Source organism: Tasmannia lanceolata, unplaced genomic scaffold (genome assembly GCF_043159265.1).
Source record: "Tasmannia lanceolata isolate RefF3 unplaced genomic scaffold, GAP_Taslan_0.1 ptg000019l, whole genome shotgun sequence".
Classification (NCBI taxonomy): domain Eukaryota; kingdom Viridiplantae; phylum Streptophyta; class Magnoliopsida; order Canellales; family Winteraceae; genus Tasmannia; species Tasmannia lanceolata.
This window is the reverse complement of record NW_027518696.1, coordinates 5,964,851-5,985,499: the sequence shown is the minus strand read 5'-3', so window position 1 is coordinate 5,985,499 and position 20,649 is coordinate 5,964,851. Positions and strand designations below refer to the sequence as shown.

The following is a 20,649-nucleotide window of genomic DNA, read 5'->3' as shown; positions in this document are numbered from 1 at the left end:
CTAAATGTATGTTGGTATAATCTTTAACGGTATTGTAACAGATTTGGGGACCAAGAGTGGAACCGAGCAAATAGCTTCTTAACACATTAGATAATATCTTTCCCTTGGTTTTTTACTTTTTCATGAAAATGACAAAACTACCCCCGTGCCATGTGGCATGTGGGGATTTGTTAGGTTATACTCTTGGTTCCACTCTCGGTCTCCATAGCAGCACTCATCTTTTTAAGGGAAAGAGTGATGAAAGTGGCTAACCAACCCCTAATTTTGTAAGAGATCAAAACAAGCACTATGAAGCAATGGAAAGGATACAATTATGGAGAGATGTTAGTGGCCTCTTGCCTTTGTTCCTAACAAATTTTAAATATACAATCAAAGAGAAAGAAGTTTAAAATAAATAAAGTGTGCCAGTAATATAACAAGAGAGTGCCGATATAAAATCCCTTCAATTAAAAAACAGGCAATGCTCTCTCGTCCCACTTTCACTCTCATTCCTTTTACACATGCCCACTAGAGTCAATATAAATTCATCCTTCATCACTCTAACCTTCTACTTTAAGTAGGCTTTAAGACACTTTGCACAATTTCTCGTGTGAGTATAATAGGGAAAAAGAATGTAGTCCCCCCTGCCACCTTAATTAGTTGAGAAAAGTGTTTCTAGTCTACCGATTAGAGATCATTCTCTAGTCCGGTGACCAAAAAACATGGGTCCCACCTTATTTGGGTGATGCAAAGCATTCATTTGATGGGCCGGACTAGAGAATGATCTCTAGTCGGCAGACTAGAAACACTTTTCTCTAATTAGTTACCCATACAAAACTCTTTTTGTAGGTCTTCTTTATGGTAAGTGATGAGGTGTGTAGTGGGCCCCGTTTGTGGATATGTCCCCACAAAGATATTGATTACTCAATCGACAAATATTTGCAATTGATGTTTAAAATCGTTCAAGTGGATAACACATTTTTATCATTTTCCAACCGCTTGACAAGCGTGAATCATGCCAAAAAGATGATTATTTGCGCCCGGATAGAAAGACCCTATGAAGCTTTACTGTTCCTGAGAGACTGAATAGACTGTTCCTAGGTTTTGGGCCTTTCATATACCTTAGGTGGAGGGTGAAGAAGTATTACTTACAAAACGGTGAGGGATAGCCTTCTGATCAGAGGACTAACTGAGACATGGGTGCTAGCTTATGTGAATTGCGGTAACAATGTAGGCTCGAGAAATGATCTCCAACTCATCTAGGTTCACAACTCGGCTAGGGTTGAGCATGGTCGAGGCTAATCCTAGCCCAACTCGAGATAGGATTCCCTCAACCCCAACATAACCCAACCCAAGTCTCGAGTCGAGGAGGGTTAACCCTAACCCATCCCTCCAAATCTCTCAACCCTAACCAAACTCGTCATTTTCAAATTGGGTCGGGTTGGGTTTGGGTTGACTCGTGACAAATATAGAAAAAAAAATACTAAAAAAGAAAACATAATCCTAAATTTTTTAAAATCATAGTAAAATTATAGGGTGGGGTGGGTCCCCGTCCAGGTCGGGTCAGGTTGCCCAAGACCTCAACCATAACCCAACCCGAGGTAATGCCAACCCAACTAGAGTAGAAATCAGATCGAGGTTGAGCCAGCCGACCCAAGTTGCACCCCTAAGCGCATCCATGTAGGGGTGCAACTGGGTCGGGTTGGCCTCAAGCTGAACCCGACCCGAGTTCCAACCCGAGGAACCCTTTTTGCCAACCCAAACCCGACCTAAGATTTAAGCTTAAAAAATAAAAAAATTATTAAAAATATTAGGTTGCCCAAGTCCTCAACCAGAACCCAAACTCAACCCGGATTGAGAAAACTCAACCCGAACTCAACCCAACCTGACTTTTTTCCAGGTTGAACCCGCCCAAGTTGCACTAGTGATCCCTGGGGCGGGCCACCAATTGGAATGGTCACGCGGACTACGTATATATTTTTCCAAATTAAACGGAAGAGCGACGATGAAAAAAGAATTACAATGATAAATTCGCACCCACTGTAAGATAATTCGCTCCCCTAATCGTTAAGAAGCGTATGGTCTGCCAAGTACCCTCCTTTTAAAGTTGTGCGAATTATCCTATAGTCAGTGCGAATTTATCATTGCCCAAAAAGAATCACCTCTGTTTATTTTCTCTTTTCGCACGTTTCTCTCTCTTTATTAATTTCCATAGCCGTCGTTCTCCTCGTCATCTACCAGAGAATTCTTCCAAGTTTTCCATTGATTTTTTGTTCATTCCGTACATCCTTTTGAAATTAAATCCTCTCTCTAATTTTTCTTTGAAAAGGATTTTCTCTTCTTCGAATACATTTCTAGGGTTTTTTTTTTGTCTTTGGAAGGAGGATTTCAGATTTCAATTTCTGTCGTTAATTCATCGTGAGTTTCAGTTGATCTCGAAACCCTAGCTTCCTTGCAGCATTTCGTTTTACTAGGGTTTTTTTCCCCTCTTTCTCTTATTCTTTTTCGTGATTTTTTTGTTCTTCTTCCCAACCTAATTTTATGGAACAGTAGTCTGATAGATTGGAATTGTTTTTAGGGTTTTCGAGGTAATTTATCTCCGTCAAATCCATTTCCAGGGTTTTCCATAAGTCAGCGACGAACTTTTCAATCGCTTTTGATTGTTATCACTTTATTGAGTCTCGAAAACCCTAATTTTCTCTCAGGAAGAAGATTTTTTTAAAATATTTTTTGGTAGGAAAGTAGTGGGTTTACAAGGTGGTTTTCTAGGGTTTCAGTTTATTTCGTTTTTTTATGGTATTTTCTGCAATCAGTTTCTTTAATGTCTTTACTTTTTTTACCTTTTGGTGTTATCTGTGATGAAATAATAGTACATAGATGGGAATGTTTTCTAGGGTTTTTAGGGTTTTTGGAATAGTGTGGATTGAACATGGGTGCCCTAACAGAGAGCCGCAAACGTCTTAATGGCGTTTTCAGTTCTAGTCCTGACTATTCAATTGGTTCTCCAGTCCTGAAGAAAACTCGATTTTCTCCAATGCCATCAACCCTAAAGCAAAACGTTTCGATTCATACGTCCAAAAGTCCGGTCTCTAGGTTTCGAAAATTCCCTCCACCTTTGCCTCTTACCCGACCAGTTCACGCTCCTCAGAGAAATCTAAAGTTTTTGAGGTCTGCAAATTCGATTAGTAATTCTCAGCGAGAGGCGAATTGGGGTTTTGAGAAGGTGGATAGGGTTTTTGTTGGGATGGGGAATGTTTTGGGTTCGATAGCGGCTCGATTGAAGGAGACGAAAGACAGTGCTTTTGAATCTGTGAAGTTGTGGAAACATGGTGAGACAGTTATCCATGGTGATACCAATCATTTGAAAGGTGTAACTGTTGAAGAATTGGGTGTAGAAGAGTATAGGAATCTGGTTGAGAAGCAAGAAGGCCATTCGATAGTTTCAGACTATACGGATGTGGGTCCGCCGGTAAACCATGCATTGGAGGAATGGGCAAGCCAGTCACCAGTGTACAAACGGTTGCACGATTCTTCGCTGAAAAGGGATTCCAAATTAAGTACCTTAGAGCTTCAAATCAGATTGACTGAGGCAAAGAGGTCTGCATTCAAGTTCATAAAGGTTTTGCCAGAGGAAGTAAAGGAGGTAAAAGGATTTGTATTTATCTATTGTCTTTCCCAATTTGGACTATTGGGGGAGCTTATTCTACTGCTTGTACTAAGAATTATTTACTACTTTGCAGCTTCTCTCTAGCTTACGTTAGTTGTGAATGTTCTGTGTTTGCATTTCTTTATACCTGTCTATCTATTACCATGCGAGCACAACTAGGATGATTAATATTGAACTTCACTGTATAGTATTTTATACTTTATAGAATTTTCCTTCCATTTCTAAACCCAGAAATTATTACAACTCAGGTACATTTTTTTTTAAAATACAACTTTTGGGACACATAATTGCATAAATGCTCATGTAATTAGTAGTGTATTGCTCTTTGATGAACGTGAAGCTTTCATATGCTTCTTTTAAATATTAAAAAAGCTGTCATATGAGCGTGATGATAGTAGCTGAGGGACAAGACCATCTTCAATAGCCTTTCGTATTTGAGGGGCAATACCATCTTCAATAACCTTTGGTATTTGCTAGTAGACCATTTACAAAAACAGAAATGATAATTATAGATCTTTGCGCCTTGTGCTTAGAAGCAGGAGAAATTGTGGACTACATCTTCATTCATTGCAGGTTTGCAAGAGAGATTTGGAGTTGCACTCTCATCTTCTTTAATATTTCGTGGGTAATCCTGGCCCACATCGAAGAGTTTTTAGAGGTTGGAATTTAGAACTTTGCCCCTTGGCCATTGAAAGGTAGAACCTTATGGACGCTAGTATTTCTAGCTAATATTTGGGTGATTTGGAAAGAAAGGAATGATCGCATTTTCAAAAACAAATTCAAAAGGCCACGTGCCACCTTTCAGATGGCTCTATCAATGACTATTCTTTGGGTTGGAGTCCTACCCTTCCTTTAGGGGTGTTTCTATTTGAGATATACATTAATCAAGCGAATCCTTCCTATTCTACCCATCGATGGACTGCCCCAATGTTGGTATTCTTAAATTCAATTTTGAAGACTCAAGCTTAGGAAATTCGGGTCTAGCTGGAGTGGGGGGAATCCTTAGAGATTTTGCTGGTGCTAGTAAGTGGGTCTTATCTAGCCAGATCGGCTTGAAGGATTCAAACAAAGTGGAGGCATTAGCTATCTTGCACTATTTCCTGTTGGTTGATCATAGTGCTTTAAATCACCTCATCGTTGATGGTGATTCACTTAATGTGATCATATGGATGAACAATAGGACAAGTTTTTAGTTTTCGGTTTCGATCGGCACGGAAATGGAGACATTTTGGTTTCAGTTGGGAATTTCAGCTCAAATCTTGTAAAATCATGGAAACGTATGCAAATGATGAAATTTTAAGATGAAACTTCGGGAAATGCTATAATAAGCACAAATACATGGAAACCATCACATAAGCAAGAAAGTCATCCCCACTGAAACGAAATCTTATTGAATTTCTTCCTCATCATTATTTCTCAAAATTCGACTGAAATGGTCGAAACGACAAAAAATGGAAAGATGTTATGATTTGCATTTCATTTTTTTTTCTTTCAAAATTAACGATTTCATTGCACACGAGAAAATGTACAACGAGGACCAGCAATCGAGAAGATAAGCCCATAAGGGGCATCCCAGGTAAAATAAAATCACCCAGGACCCGTGTTATGGGAGAAATTACAGTTCCACTATATTATCATTGCGGTTTACAGTTCCGCTATGTGATAATTTGCATTTCATTTTATTAATGTATAGAATGATATTTTGATGCAGTGCTCACATGGCAGCCATGTCATGCCTAGGTGGCTTGGGTAGAGTTCCAGTGTTCATTCCCGCCTACCCACCCACCCACCAAGCCACCTAGGCATGACATGGCTGCCATGTTGGCATTGCATCATATTTGGTAGGCAACATCATTGAACTGCACATCAAAGTAACTATATCTTGTGCATAGGATGTCAGATTGGCACGGGACTAATAATACCTCGTAACTCTATGCCGTATTGACATAGAGTTGGGGTCCTTGGAGGGGAGACTGGTCATTGTACTTTCTTATACTTTATTACATTGTACTTCTTTATCGACTTTACTGTTCATGACATGTGCAACAACGAATGTAAGTGTTTGATGTGCTTAAGCCATTATGGATGACTTTATTATTTATGGGATGGCTTCTATGTATTTGTGCTTATTTGAGCAATTTTCAATGTTTCATCTTAAAGTTTCATCATTTCTATATGTTTCCAGACATTTTCGTGATTTTACAAGATTTCCACCGAAACCGAAATTTAAAACCTTGTCCATACATTTCCATGATTTTACAAGATTTCTATCGAAATTTCCAACTGAAACCGAAATGTTTCCGTTTCTGTGCTGATCGAAACCAAAACCGAAATTTAAAACCTTGGTTAAAACACATCTAACCCTCTTTTTTTTTCACACCTTTGAGAAATCCATTCATCCAAAAGAGCCTTCTAAAACCCTACTTGAGCTTGAAGATGACTGGTACCTCTCCATTCTCTTTTACAACCACTTATTTAAAAAAACATGGAGGACCCCATTACTTGCCCTTTTCTCCTAAAAACCTATTTAAAAAAAATAAAAATAAAAAACATTTCCACAAGTCGTAGTGTTCTGTTGGAACAGAACTCTGAGATGTTCCAATTCAGAAGCAAAACAAAACACACACCAGAACAGAATTGATAACTAAGCTTAGAAGTGTTGTGTGAGTTGGATTTTTGCACCATGAGAGATTGAAAGTGGGCCCAATTAGATGGATGGTCTAGATCGATTTGGTGGCCCCTTCCATTTGTAATAAGGTATTTCCTCATATATTATAACAATTTTTTTTTTGAAAGGTAGACAGAGCAGATATATTAAAACGGGAAGACCAAGGAGGTCACCCTAGGAAGAAACAAGAGAAAAAGAAAGAAAAAGAACAAGGAAAAGAGGAAATACAAGGGCCTCAAGGAGGGAAGAACTCAAAAAACTCCAAAACATCCTTATTTACACCCTCCCGAGCCAAAGCATCTGCCTCGCCATTCACAGATCTTCGCACATGATTGAAAGCTATGGAAGAGCCACGAACGATATCGTGAATCTCATCGAGAATTGACCAAAATCTCCACGGAGGCGATGCAGATCTCCGGAGCCATCTGATGACATTGAGAGAGTCACCTTCCACGATAAACGAGTTCAAAGAACCCCCATCAATGAGTTTGAACCCTTCAAACGTCGCAAGAACCTCAGCTTCACTGGAATCACAGACCCCCAGGGGACCAGAATAAGACCAAATGGGCTCACCACTAGAAGAACGGCATAATCCCCCCACCCCAGCCGGCCCCGGATTACCAATGCTGGAACCATCAAAATTAATTTTCAGATAGCCAGGCGGGGGAGGACTCCACTTTTGAATCACCTTGGGGCAATGGGACCCTTCCATACAAATCACGCTCCACCCTTCCCATAAATCAAAAGAAGAAACGAAACGGAAAGAGGGAAGACAATGAGCCCTTTCTATTACAGAAGCAATGATATTGATGAAAACCCTCTGAGCAGATTTATGCACACCCTTAAAAATTCTCGCATTCCTCTCCTTCCAAATTTACCAAAATGTATAAAATAAGCACATCTTCCAAAGCATTCTCCCTTTTTTCTTCCAAGGCACTCCCTCCCAGCACTTCAACGAATCCAAAATAGAACTAGGGAACACCCAGCAAAGGCCAAATCTCGACAATATTAAACCCCAAACAACTGACGCAAAGCTGCAATGGATAAAAAGGTGAGAGGCCGACTCACCGGCCTTAAAGCAGAGAGGGCAATAGTCAACTAGAATCATTCCTCTCTTCCTGAGAAAATTAATGGTCTGAATCCTATCCCTGCAAGCTGCCCACCCGAAAAAACACACCCGAGAAGAGCATGAAGAATTCCACACCATAGCCAAAATTGGATGAGGCGAGCCAGGGATAAGATGGGAATAGAAAGACTTAACAGAGAAAAACCCTGATGTATCCCAAATCTATACTCTCTTATCAACCCCGGACAACTTAATAGAGCAAGATTCTAATAGATTAAAGAGACTCGCCAAAGCATTCATCTCTCTCTCAAAGAAATTCCTGCGAAAAGCTGGCATCCACAACACTCTACCACATTCCCGAATGAAGCAATCGTGAACCAACACTGCCTTGTCAGGAACTATTAGAAATAGCGCAGGGAGCAAAACACTCAAACGCTCAGAAGCACACCAAACCAGAATCGAATACGATCTCCTGAATATACTTTAAACCTAATTCCCAAAGCAAATTTTGATCTGACTTTCAAAATATCTCTCCAAACAGTAATCCCTTTTGGAGAGAATAAGTCGTCCGACTCCCACTCTCCTAACTTAGCCCCATATTTACTAACCACTACTTTCGCCCACATCTGGTCTTGCTCACTACCAAACCTCCACAGCCATTTCCCTAACAGCGCAATATTAAATTCCCTTATTCTCCTATTCCCCAAACCCCCAGACTTAAACGGAGTGCAGACCTCCGCCGATTTCACCAAAGGAACCCCAGAAGAATCCCCGGAACCTCCTCATAAAAATCTCCGTTGAATTTGCTCGATCCTCATCGAAATACTAACCGGGCATTTAAAAAGAGATAGGAAATATGTAGGGATGCTAGCTAGGACCGCCTTTACCAACACCAATCTGCCACCTTTGGATATGAGATTCCGTTTCCACATGTCTAGCCTCCTACCAATTCTCTCAACCACTGGGTCCCAGAGATGTTTCTTTGGTCTACCCACGCCAAGAGGAAGCCCCAAGTAGCTGGAAGGGAGAAAGTCCAGTTTACAACCCAACTTCGCAGCAAGGTCAGAAGCTAATTCCGAAGGCAGATTGACAGCAAACATACAAGATTTGTGGAAATTTACTTTCTGACCAAAAAACAGCTCATAACATCTGATAGTCCCCTTAAGATTTTCAATAGAAGGCGCATCAGAACAGCAGAAGAGCAGCGTATCATCAGCAAACTGCAAATGCGACACCTCGACCTTATCTTTGCCCACTTCAAACCCTCGGAACAAACCAATGCCGCACCCAGAAACAATGAGCCTGCTCAACGTCTCAGCCACAATCACAAAAAGGAAAGGGGAAAGCGGATCCCCTTGTCTCAACCCCCTAGAGGACTTAAAAAAATCTTTCGGAGATCCATTAATAAGAACCGAAAAGTAAGCAGACTCCACACATCTTCGCATCCATCCCCTCCACCTTTCCCCGAACCCCATACGACCGATAACATAATCCAGACCCCCCCAATCCACCCTATCATATGCTTTCTCCATATCCAGCTTACAAATGATCCCTCTAGAACCCGACCTTAACTGTTAATCGATAGCTTCATTAGCTATAAGGATGCAATCCAATATCTGTCTATTGGACACAAAGGCACTCTGAGAACCGGGAATAACGGAAGGCATCACCACCTTAATTCGGTCTGCTAACACTTTTGCAACTACTTTGTAAAGACAATCCACCAAGCTAATAGGCTTGAAATCCGATACTTTGATAGCGCCCGTAACTTTAGGGATAAGAGAAATAAAAGTAGCCCCTGAACTCCGATCCAAGCTCAAACCATTAAATTTTTTTTGGAAGAACCTCATAATATCCCGTTTCACATAATCCCAGCAAGATTGAAAAAACGCCAAGCAAAATCCATCTGGGTCAGGAGCTTTATCTCTGCTCAATGAAAAGACAGCTTTTTGAACTTCCTCTTCGTCAAAGGGAACCTCCAACAGCGCCCTCTCAGCTATCGTTAGCCGATTGTACACCACACCCTCTGGAATGGGACGGACAATATTTTCCGCAGAATATAAAGACTCATAGAAATCAAGAATGGCACCTGATATACCCTCTTTATTAGCAAGCCTTCTTCCTTCCACCTCCAGCACAGAAATTCGATTATTCCTCCTACGAACATTGGCCATGGCATGGAAGTAAGCTGAATTCTTGTCGCCCTCTTTCAACCATTTCATCCTCGAACGTTGTTTCCAAGAGATCTCCTCTCTCAGTAACAAACCTTTATGTTCTTCTTGAACTTTGCCCAGTTCAACTTTCTCAGCCTCTGAAGCCAATCCCTCCTCAATCTTCACCTCGACCACTCTCATAAAATTCTCCACCCATCTTTTCCTAGCCAGCTTAACCAGCTTACCTTCCATCACCCAAAATTTCAACTTAGATTTCACATACCGCAGCTTCATACCAATGATCACATCAGCTTGACCAAATACATCAATTGAGTTCCACTATTCGCCCAATAACGATTCCATACTAGGATCCTGGAGCCATGCCACCTCAAACCTGAAAGGAACAGGCCCCCAAGATTCCATCCTGGGATCCAATAATAGGGGACAATGATCAGACACCGAATGAGGAAGAATTTTTTGATGAACTTCAGGGACGACAGTCAACCAACTAGGAGAAATAAGAAAACGATCAATGCGGCTGAGACTCTCCCCTCTACGCCAAATAAAACTGCCCCCTGAAAGAGGTAAGTCAATAAGATTATGTTTAGCAATGAAATCCGTAAAAGCCTGCATGTTCGAATTAGATCGCCTACACCCCCACCGCTCACTAACCAATCTGATTTCATTAAAATCTCCTCCAATGCACCAAGGAGCCGACCAAGAACCCCTAACCCTGTCCAACTCCTCCTATAAAATCTTTTTTTCCACCCCAATAAGCGGACCATACACTCCAGAGAACAACCACTACGAGGAATCCACCCGATTTCGAAAAAGCACAGATAAAGAAAATTTGCCACACATCTCGGCCTCTTTCTGCCATTTATCTCCATCCCAAAAAATTAAGAGACCACCAGAGGCTCCATTGGATGCCAGAAAAAAAAAATCCCATGCAGTTTTACCACCAATACTTTTCAATAATCGCCGATCGATAAGACCCATTTTTGTTTCTTGAATACAAACAACCTCCGGTTTGAGATTAACCACAAGATCTTTAAGCTGAATCCGCTTGTCGAGCGAACCCAACCCATTAATATTCCATGATAAAATCTTCATAAAACAACTTTTTTGGAGGTTCTCCCACCCGCTCTCTTCTAATACTTCCGCTCAGATAAACCCACCACTTTAGATTTACCCGATGAAGATCCCCAATAATTCACCGCAGACTTCAACCTCTTTAGTTCTCTCTCCTTTCTGCCCAAATTCCCGGAAGATCTATTCCCCCCAGAATTTCCACGAATCCGATCTCTATTCTCCGCTATTCTGATCATCTTTCTGAAATCAACTTCCAGCCCTGGATAGATGAAACCCAATTTCTTCTAACAATTATGTTATGTATGTATAATCATATATGCATACATACATTATGTGTACATGTGCAACTTTTGAAAATAAGAAAATTACCTTTTGAGCCTTGTGTTGGTTCCATTGGCTAAGAGAGGAACATGACGAAAAGAGGAATGTTGATGAAGAATTGAGGGGTGGAGGGAAGGGAAAAGAAGAGGAGAATAGAGAAAAAAAAAAGAACACGAATGAATCAATTTTCACTAGGAGCAAGGGTTTTGGCCTTGTTATGTAGATCAAATTTGACGACTACTAAAGTTTGGTCGTTGACTTGGGCGGCGGCAGCGGCGGCAAGGGGGTGGGGAGTGGGGATAGTTGAATTTAAGATCATGCAAGAAGGGAATGGGAGTGTAAATGTTGGTGGAATGAACAACGTGAACGTGTCTTTTGTTTTGGGAGAAAGTTGGGGGTTATTAGTGGATATGGGGTAGGGAAAGGCAGTTGTGGAAGGGATATGGATAGATGCAGGAGATTTGGGTGCTGGTAGCGGATTTGGATATGGTGTTGTTGTACATGGGTTTAATGGCGTAGGGTGAGGTGGTTGAAGGGGACGGGGAGGAGGGTTGAATGGTGGTAGTTAAGGAGGGTGTAGCGGTAGTAGAGGTTCAGAGGTTCCTCTGTCTATCTCTCTATATTCTCCTTTTTCTTATCCACTTCACTTCCTCTTCTATTTGCTTTCTTCTCTTCCCACTTCTTCGTCTTTCCTCCTCCCCCTTCTATCAGATTGAGTGATCAAAACAAGGTTCCAATGGCATCTTTGTTATTTTCAATTACAAGTCATGCAAGGGTGGTTCAAGTAAAATTAAGGTGTACTGATGTTAGCTCCCTATCTACACATGCATATTTATGGCTTACATACATGCACATTCCTATCGAGAATACCACTTTTAGCTTTATTTGGTGAGTCACTTTTGATGCTCCACGATCAGAAGAATTTCATTGTCATTATATTTTTTGTTGTATAAGTAAAATTATGGAAATTCACACTTCCAAATAATACAAGATTATTGTTTCTTCTGTTTGCTTTTACTTTGCACTTTTTTAATTGGTTACATGTTTTCAGGATGTTGCTCAAGAACCTTTTATTCCCCTTAAAGAGGCAGAAATAGACGATGTATCTCGTGCTTTATCTTTTACCTCAAAAAGGTATGGTTGTTTTGAAAATGTTATTTAAATCAATGGATGCTTAATAAGTAACATGCACGCACGCACACACACACATACATAATATTGGTATTATCATTCAAAAAAATAAAAAATAAATATTGGTATTAATATTAGATATTGTTTCTCCGTGTGTAGGAGGGAAATCTTAGTTGTACATGAGAGTTCTAATATTGAGATAACAAGGGATATATTGCAATGCTTGAATCCAGGTGCTTGGTTGAATGATGAGGTAATTCTTTGATACATACATATCCTTGCAATGTTTGATGAAAGCTAACTGTTTAGTGAGTACATTTTGTTACATTTGTCTGTTATACAGATCCTCTTTTTTCTTTTGTAGGTCATAAACTTGTACCTTGAATTGTTGAAGGAGAGAGAGAAAAGATGTCCAAAGAAGTTTTTAAAGTGCCATTTCTTCAACACTTTCTTCTACAAAAAGGTTGGATAATTACTTTTTGTGTTTGACTCCTCTACGCACGTGGTTAGGCTTAACACAATTTGATAATTCAACTTTTACCGATTGTCATACCCTTTCAATCATTTTTATGGGTTGAACGCATTTGTTTGATGGTCATCTGAATATATGTTACATCTGCATTCGAATGAGAAATCTCATTAGAAACTGGTCCAACCATATTCAGTGTTGATGGTTTATTGCAATTTGTTCTCCCTATCAATGTGAAATAAAAAATAACCTACAAAAGGTATTATCACATGTTTTTGACAATAAGAGGACTGAAATTATTTGCAGGTCATGTGAGACCAGAAAATGATCAGAGAAGCTGACCACAGCATGGTCTAAAAAGACAAGGCAGGATTGGAAATTGTAGAACATGCAGAATGATTTTCCATGATGCTCGAATTCATTATTGCTAAGAATTTGGCTCAAGTATTGTCTTTAGACTAGGGGCTTTCTTTTCCCCAAGTTTGTACTGGTTTAACTTCATATGGTCTTCTCCTTATTCTTTGTTAGTTTCTTGTTTGCTTTTATTCATCTTTTCCGTATGAGTTAGGGGTTAAAATCAAGAATCTTCCTCATATGTGCCGCTCCCACACTAGAACTGCTATTCAGCGCTCCTTAGGAAGGAGCAACAAAGGCACATGATACCAAAGAGGTAGAAACCACTCTCATAGTGCTCCCAACTTGCTCTTATTACTCCATTAGTCCCACCATCACCAACTTGCTTGCATCAAACTCTAACCCTTCAAAGTATGCTTCATGGGAGCAAGCACAGAGGCGTCTTCAGAAGGCACGAGGTGGAAACAGAGCACGAAAAATGAAGATGGTTAGAAATATCATATGCTGACGGGGTCACCCAATAAGAAAAACCAAAATTTTGTTAGGTTAAGTTAGTAGATGTATATGTTATATAATTGCATTGGACTTAAACTATTAATGTATAAAATATAAACTTCTATAGCTTTGTATCATCTATAGTCATTTCCTACATTCAAATGGGAAAATGGATTTTTGTCCTTTTATGGATGACATTCGCTCATCCTAGTCCTAACAAGTTTGCAAACCGGTGGGTGGTGGGTGGGTGGGTGTCGGTGTGTGTGTGTGTTGGGGTTAGTCTTCCTCCTGCGTGCTGCTCCCAAGGTTACAAAATTTGGCTCCGCTAGCGATACGTTGGTGGAGGCTCTTTAATAATAAGAGGTACGGTCTAAAGTCATTTTATCAAAATAGCAAAGGGAAGGGAGTTGTTTATGCCTTGAACAGTCGGTTTCTATTGATTTCCAATTTGGACTCCTAGAAATCTGAATTTAAAGCCTTCCATTCTCATATGGATTTCTGATTTGGACTCCTGGAAATCTAAATTTAAAACCTTCAATTCTCATCTATCCTTTTGTGTTGGTGGTCAGTCGAATATTTGCCTTTGGATGGATAAGTGATGCGGCAAATCGCTTGCTTCAGTTTTCAGAAACTCTTTTTCCAAAAGTTGTTAATCTTAGGGATTAGAGACTTCATAGCTGATTAGATTGGATAGAGAGGGCCCTTGCAGTGTCGTGAAGCTGATTTTAAGAAGGTATGCCATTAAGAACTTTTAAGGAGTTCCTCTCTCATTATCTGAAAAGTTTAAGGATCATTATTCCTTGACAAGTGAGAGAATTTCAAGGGAGAGTTTAGAGCTTTTTTATTTTCTTCCTCCTTAACTTTTGTTTATGTTTTTCTGTTCCTGTTAGTCTGCTTTTCATTGTATTTTGGGGACCCCCTTGGTCTCGTTTTCTTTAATGAATTCCTTTTATCATTCAAAAAAAAATATATATATATTCTTTGACAAGTGATTGTACATATAAGCTAATCCAGTCCCCCAAAAAGAGTGGGATCTTCTCAGTCTAGTCTTATTATGCTCTGTGATTTTTTTGAAATACTCTGAGGTTTCTCAACATTTCGCACTCCCTAGCTTCTTTCAGGGTGATTGCCTTCATTTGATGTTTTCTTCATACGAAGATCCTCACTGGTGATCAATTGACCATAAGGAAGATATGTGATTGTGCTACTTGTACCCACATGCTTATTCAGTGCCTGTGGTTAGCCCTGATATGGAGTTGTTTCTTTGGTCTATTTCGTGTATGCCTTGGCATAAATGATTTACCTTCTATCAGCTCATTTTGGTCATGGTGGTGCTAACCGGGAAGAAATAAGACTAGAATGTTTATGGAAAATCCTCTTTTCCTTTGCTTCATGGATAATCTGGAAGGATAGAAATGCTAGAATATTGAAAGGAAAAGGTTAAAAACCTTGATCAGTTTATTAGTTGAATTATTGAAGCATTCATGCATTCATCAAAAGCACATATTATGCTTGTACTGCCGTTCAAGACATTATTTATGATTGGATATCAATTAGTGATCCCACCCCCTCCTGGTCAGAATCAAAATTGTTTGGTTATAGATAGGATGGATGGATGGATGCCTACTTTATAATTTCTCTATACAGTCTTACTTCTCTATGTTGAATTTTGGGTTTTCTTGAACAAATATGTCACACCTACCCATGCAGCACCATGTATCTGTATTCACACCTTTGTAATTGCTGCTGTTTTGGCTCTGATATCATGGAGAGAGAGAGAGAGAGAGAGAGAGAGAGAGAGAGAGAGAGAGAGACCTTCCACAGCCTTTCAATCTTTTTGATGTTCACAGATTCACATGGAAAGAGTTTCTTAAACTATTAATAATACCTCCTTAAACTACCAATAATGAAAAATGTAAGGCTGAATTATGTGTCATAATCTGACATAGAATCAAAATCACATATCTTCCATGAAAGGAAATTAATGTTCATAAGAATATTTATAGGGAAAGTGTTGAAACCTTTCTGGCTAAAATGTGTTTCATTGTTGATTGTTCTGTTGGCCATTTGAAGGCCGAGATTTTCTGTCAATAATATTCAAGTAAAGGGTATCTGGATCATTTAAATTTCTCGGTTGATTTAATCTTTAATATAGAGTATAAAGAAACATGCAATACAGAAGGAAGTCATTTCTGAAATAATGTCAACAGGACCTTAACTGATCCCATTTCTAGAATAAAGTCAATAGCTCAATAACTGAAGGAATTTTCACACCCATTCTGTTTTGTTTGTTTTCTGTGTATATATTCTGGTTTTCTCTCCCTCTTTATCTACGTACATATCTTATCGTGTGTAGTTTCCTTTGTTTATGCACACTTTATCCTCTCATTCCTTTATGTTGTTCTAGTCTTGAGTCCAGGTAATAATTTTAGGTTGTGTTTTGTGACTTCTTTTTCTTTTCTGATTTGTCTGTGTAGTTGATTAGCGGAAGGAGTGGTTATGACTTCAAAGCTGTTAGAAGGTGGACCACCCAAAGGAAGATAGGGTACGACCTTATTGAGTGTGACAAAGTAAAGTTGTTATCCCCCTTCTGACCTTCTTAGTTGTACTTTCTACTTGTTTGCTTTAATGTGTCCTTTCCATTTTATCATTATTTTGGTGTGCCTGATCCTGTGCAGATATTTGTCCCTGTACATAAAGAGATACACTGGTGTTTGGCAGTTATTAATATAAAGGATGAAAAGTTCCAGTATCTGGATTCACTTAGAGGGAGGGATACCCAAGCGCTAAAAGTACTGGTATGTGGTGCTTGAATTGATTTTCTGTGCATATGATGCCTTCTACATAATGAAAGAATTAAACTGCCAATAACTAAGGAAGTTCCATCAACCAATTCTCTAAAGCCTCAAGATAATGCTAGGGAGGCATGACAAAATAAATATGAGCAATCCAGATCAAAATGGAACAGATGCTCCTTGTATCATATAGACAATTTCAGAAAGCTGTCGTGTACATATTTCCCTCCTTTGAGTGAGGCTACACTCCATAGTGTTTTTTTTTTTTTTTTTAAATGGTAGGCTACACTTGGTAGTTGTCCATTCTGTTCCGTTGCGGACAGAAATTTTGAAAAATTCTATTCCAGGAAGGAATCTGGAACAGAAATCTCCGCAAAAATTCCGGCTGGAATTCTGGAAATTCTGATCAGAGCAGTTGCTTCTGGAAATTCCCTTCTTTTTCCATCTGGAACTGGCAAAAATGCAGTGAAAGTTACGAGTTATGGAATTTGCATTTACTTTGGATGCTGGTTGTACCTAGTTATGATATGGTATGCTGAAAGTGTCCTGATATTGATCTTTTTTATAATGTCAGGCTAGATATTTAGTGGATGAAGTAAAGGACAAAAATGGGAAGGATTTCAATATAAGTTCTTGGAAGCAAGAATTTGTTAATGACCTTCCAGAACAGCTGAATGGGTATGTGTTAGTCGTTCCCTGTCATGTGCACATATTTTTTTTTTTTTCTACGCTTTTTTTTGTTGCTCAATCCAGGATGTACTCATCACCTTTATATGTTGCGACATCTATATCACAACTGCTAGGAGACTAGCCAAACCTACATGCACAAACATTCTTGACCTAATTTTTAGCTTGATACTCAAGCTGTTATTGACAAGTTCATTGCAGCTAGCTGTTCCACCAGCTTTAAATTAGCATAGCAATTACATCTCGGTGGTCTGCTTTCCATCTTCTGTTAGCAGATCATCATATTTATTTGGGAAAATCACATAAAAGGATATAAATATTTCTGTAAGGCTATAAAAAGGTTACTTGCTTTCTGAATTTGATATAATGGGGTATGAGAAAGTTCCTTGTTCTCAAAAAAGTATTTCCTGTTCTCTACAAATTCGCGTGATGTTGATTGTTTGTACAGAGGGAGAAGACATAGCCTAAGATATCTTCTCCATGAGTGATCCTACTATTCAAAGGACTTGAATGTGGACCCTTGTGCAATTTTATTGAATAGTCCATATACAAGCCACCTTTCAGATGGATAGAATTGCCCAATGGGTGGGCGTTTTAGGCTTATAGCATCGCCATAGTGGCCCCAGCAGATGAATGAGGTCCAGATCATGCTGATTGTAAGTGGGCAGGCACCCATAAGTGGGTACATTCAAATTCTTTTAGCAAAAGAGGGATGATACCATGTAATGCACTTACATCTGCAATTTCTGAGAAATCTTGCGGATGAATGGAGACCAGATCATGCTGATTTTAAGAGGGTGGGCTCCCCTAAGTTGTTACATTCAAATCCTTTTAGCAAAAATGGGATGATATCATGAAATGCACTTACATCTGCGATTCCTGGGAGACCTTGCGGATGAATGGGGTCCAGATCATGCAGATTTTAAGTGGGTGGGCTCCCCTAAGTGGGTACATTCAAATCCTTTTAGCAAAAGAGGGATGAGACCATGAAATGCACTTATATCTGTGATTCATGAGAGACCTTGCAGATGAATGGGGTGCATATCATGCCGATTTTAAGTGCATTTCATGGTATCTATCATCCCTCTTTTGCTAAAAGGATGTGAATGTACCCACTTAGGGGAGACCTTGCAGATGAGTGGGGTCCAGGTCATGCCAATTTTAATTGCATTTCATGGTATCACCCCCCCTCTTTTGCTAAAAGGATTTGAATGTACTCACTTAGGGTAGCCCAACGTGCCCACAAGATGTCAGGATGATTTGGATGGGCTCGTGATAGGGGACTTTAAAGAACACATCTTTTTTCTAACCACAAGGAAGCTTGCAGTTGCATACATTCTGGCAATTCAGTGAGTGCATAACCTTTATGACATTTTGACATTTCCTTTTATGTGCCGTTTTCTGTATTTATTACTTTAGTAATACACTAATACTTCATGAACACTCATTTTATTAACTCCCCTCTTCCCATCAGTAAATGATGAGAGTAAGATGCCCTCATTGTACCTTTAAAAAAAAAAAAAGATGCCCTCATTGTAATATGTATTTATTTGTTCAAATTTTCTTGCTAGGGAAATTAATTAAGCCTGTGGGAGGGGTTTAGTCCTCCAGAAGTTAAAACCATACATTGAAGAGTTTTAGGAATGGAACTGCAAAATTTTTGGTTTACAAAGTTTCCTCAATATTATCCGAGTGCTGAACGCTGGTTAAATTTTACCCGTTTCAATATTTTCCTCCACTTGTAAGGTTATCTGAAGTGATGTTTTTCTAATCTTACCAGGTGGGACTGTGGCATGTTCATGATCAAGTATGTGGACTTCTACAGCAGGGGTTTAGAACTGTATTTCACACAGGTAAGTCTTTCTTACCTTTTTAATTATATTATGTTGGTATCCCATGGTTAAAAAACCAGAACCCACTGATGGACTATGGATTTACAGATAGTTCTGAAATTTGACATTTACACCAAATAATAAGAGTATTTGGCTATCATCACTGTAATCATGATCAGATGGTAATCAGGCCTGGGACCCACCACCCGATCTCGGTATGGAATCCCGACCAAGTACTGTGCTGCGCACCTGATTGCCCTCTGATCGTGAATGGTCAGTGCTGGTGAGCATGTAGAAGGCAGATCCATAATGTGTTTTTGAGCCAATTTGTACCTCCTATTTGTAGGCACACATGCCTTATTTCAGGCAGAGGACGGCCAAGGAGATATTGACATTGAAAGCGGAGTGAACCCTGATATTTGTTTGTGGCATTGTTTCAAGCACCTTGATTCATAATATTTGATGGGTGGACACGGAACGAAGACGAAGATGGTGTCACGTTGGGTGATTACAAAAGTGGCATGTCGATGTGACGAGAGCTGCAATGGGTTAAACTTGATGTGTTGGTCAACCCCATAGGCTGCTACCATGTTCAGTGTTGGTGGTGATCATCGCTGCGGGTGTGAGAGAAGCTAAATGGCTAATTAAGGTCTTCAAGCAGACTAGTTTTGCCCCCCAGGAAACTAATCGAAAGCTGAACAGGAATTTCAAGACATGAAGGCTCTTGTATATTTTATACATAATTGTTTGAGGGAAGAGAGGGGTGGCAAGTGAGTTGAAAGGGTGTTTTTGGTAGGGGAGGGAGGGGTTAGCAGACACTCTGTGTATGTCTTCTCTATTCGGTATCGGTAATTGTTTGCCTTCTCTTTTCAATTCAACAGGTTGTAGCATGCATATGTTCTCCAATTGCAAAGAAATGGAATTTTTTTTTTTTTTTTGTGGTGTCTACTGCTTTGAAATTATATGGTGTACAGGTTACGGTACAAGTGCCGCCCTTGGTGTTTGGTCTAATGACTACCTCCTTTAAAGTCAGTTGTTTGTCACGGCTCACCACATCTCCATTTATACGACAATTAGAGGATCAAGCATAGAGAAGTGGAGAACCTTCCAGAAGTCTAGAGTCTAGAACCTTGTGGACATCTCAAAATTATATAAAGAATTCTAGATATATCTACTTATGTTGAGAGCTTTTGAACGTTTAAAAAAAGTACAAGTTTCTAGGAGGGTAGGAATCTAGAGAGGGTTAGATATTTTGTAAATAATGTATTTAGAATTTTCTAAAAAATTGGTTTAGTTGAGTTCAGTTTTAATGTATTTGGAATATTCTTAGAAGAATAATGATATGATAACTGATCTGGGGACCAAGAGAGGAACCTAACAATAGCTTCATAACACATTAGAAATCTTCCCTTTGATTTTTGCTTTTTTACCAGTGAAAATGGCAAAACTACCCATCCCATGCCATGTGTGGATTCGTTAGGCTCCACTCTGGGTCTCCATAGCAGCACTCTTCTTAGAAAGGAGTCTAGAAAGTCTCCTGAGACCAATAATGAGGGGAGAGCTCTTCATGTGTGGATGGCCTTAGAAAATTGTAAGCATTTCCCCAAGCAATAAAACCTTTCTTTCTAAAATCTATGTATTCTCTTACCCTGAGTGTTACACTAGTCATGTAGAAGGCTGACTTGTGCTACAGCATATAGACAGGGGTGAGCAAAGTATTAAGGGTGCAAAGTGCGCGTGCCACATGGTTTTAGCTACTGGAATTGCTAGGCACCTAACGTGTTGAATGAAGCCCATTCTTGCATGTTCTGTAATTGGCAAGTAGTGACGACCATCTCTGGATTGACTGCAGATCAAATGGTACACCGACCTGATCATCTTATCGAGTGGCTTGATGAATATTTCTTTTTTGAATGGCAGTGAATGCTGAATATTATTCC

At 39.6% G+C, this 20,649-nt stretch overlaps 1 protein-coding gene across 1 annotated transcript; it reads left to right on the top strand.

Annotated features, from left to right (window-relative positions):
* Nucleotides 1–2,179: 2,179 nt before the first annotated feature.
* LOC143852242 (ubiquitin-like-specific protease ESD4) lies at nucleotides 2,180–19,641 on the top strand. The gene is made up of 9 exons (XM_077361641.1): nucleotides 2,180–3,622; nucleotides 11,998–12,080; nucleotides 12,237–12,330; nucleotides 12,442–12,540; nucleotides 15,873–15,965; nucleotides 16,074–16,193; nucleotides 16,765–16,868; nucleotides 18,658–18,730; nucleotides 19,056–19,641. Exons 1-9 carry the CDS (start codon nucleotides 2,909–2,911, stop codon nucleotides 19,116–19,118), a joined length of 1,443 nt encoding a protein of 480 aa, XP_077217756.1. The 5' UTR covers nucleotides 2,180–2,908; the 3' UTR covers nucleotides 19,119–19,641.
* Nucleotides 19,642–20,649: the final 1,008 nt, after the last annotated feature.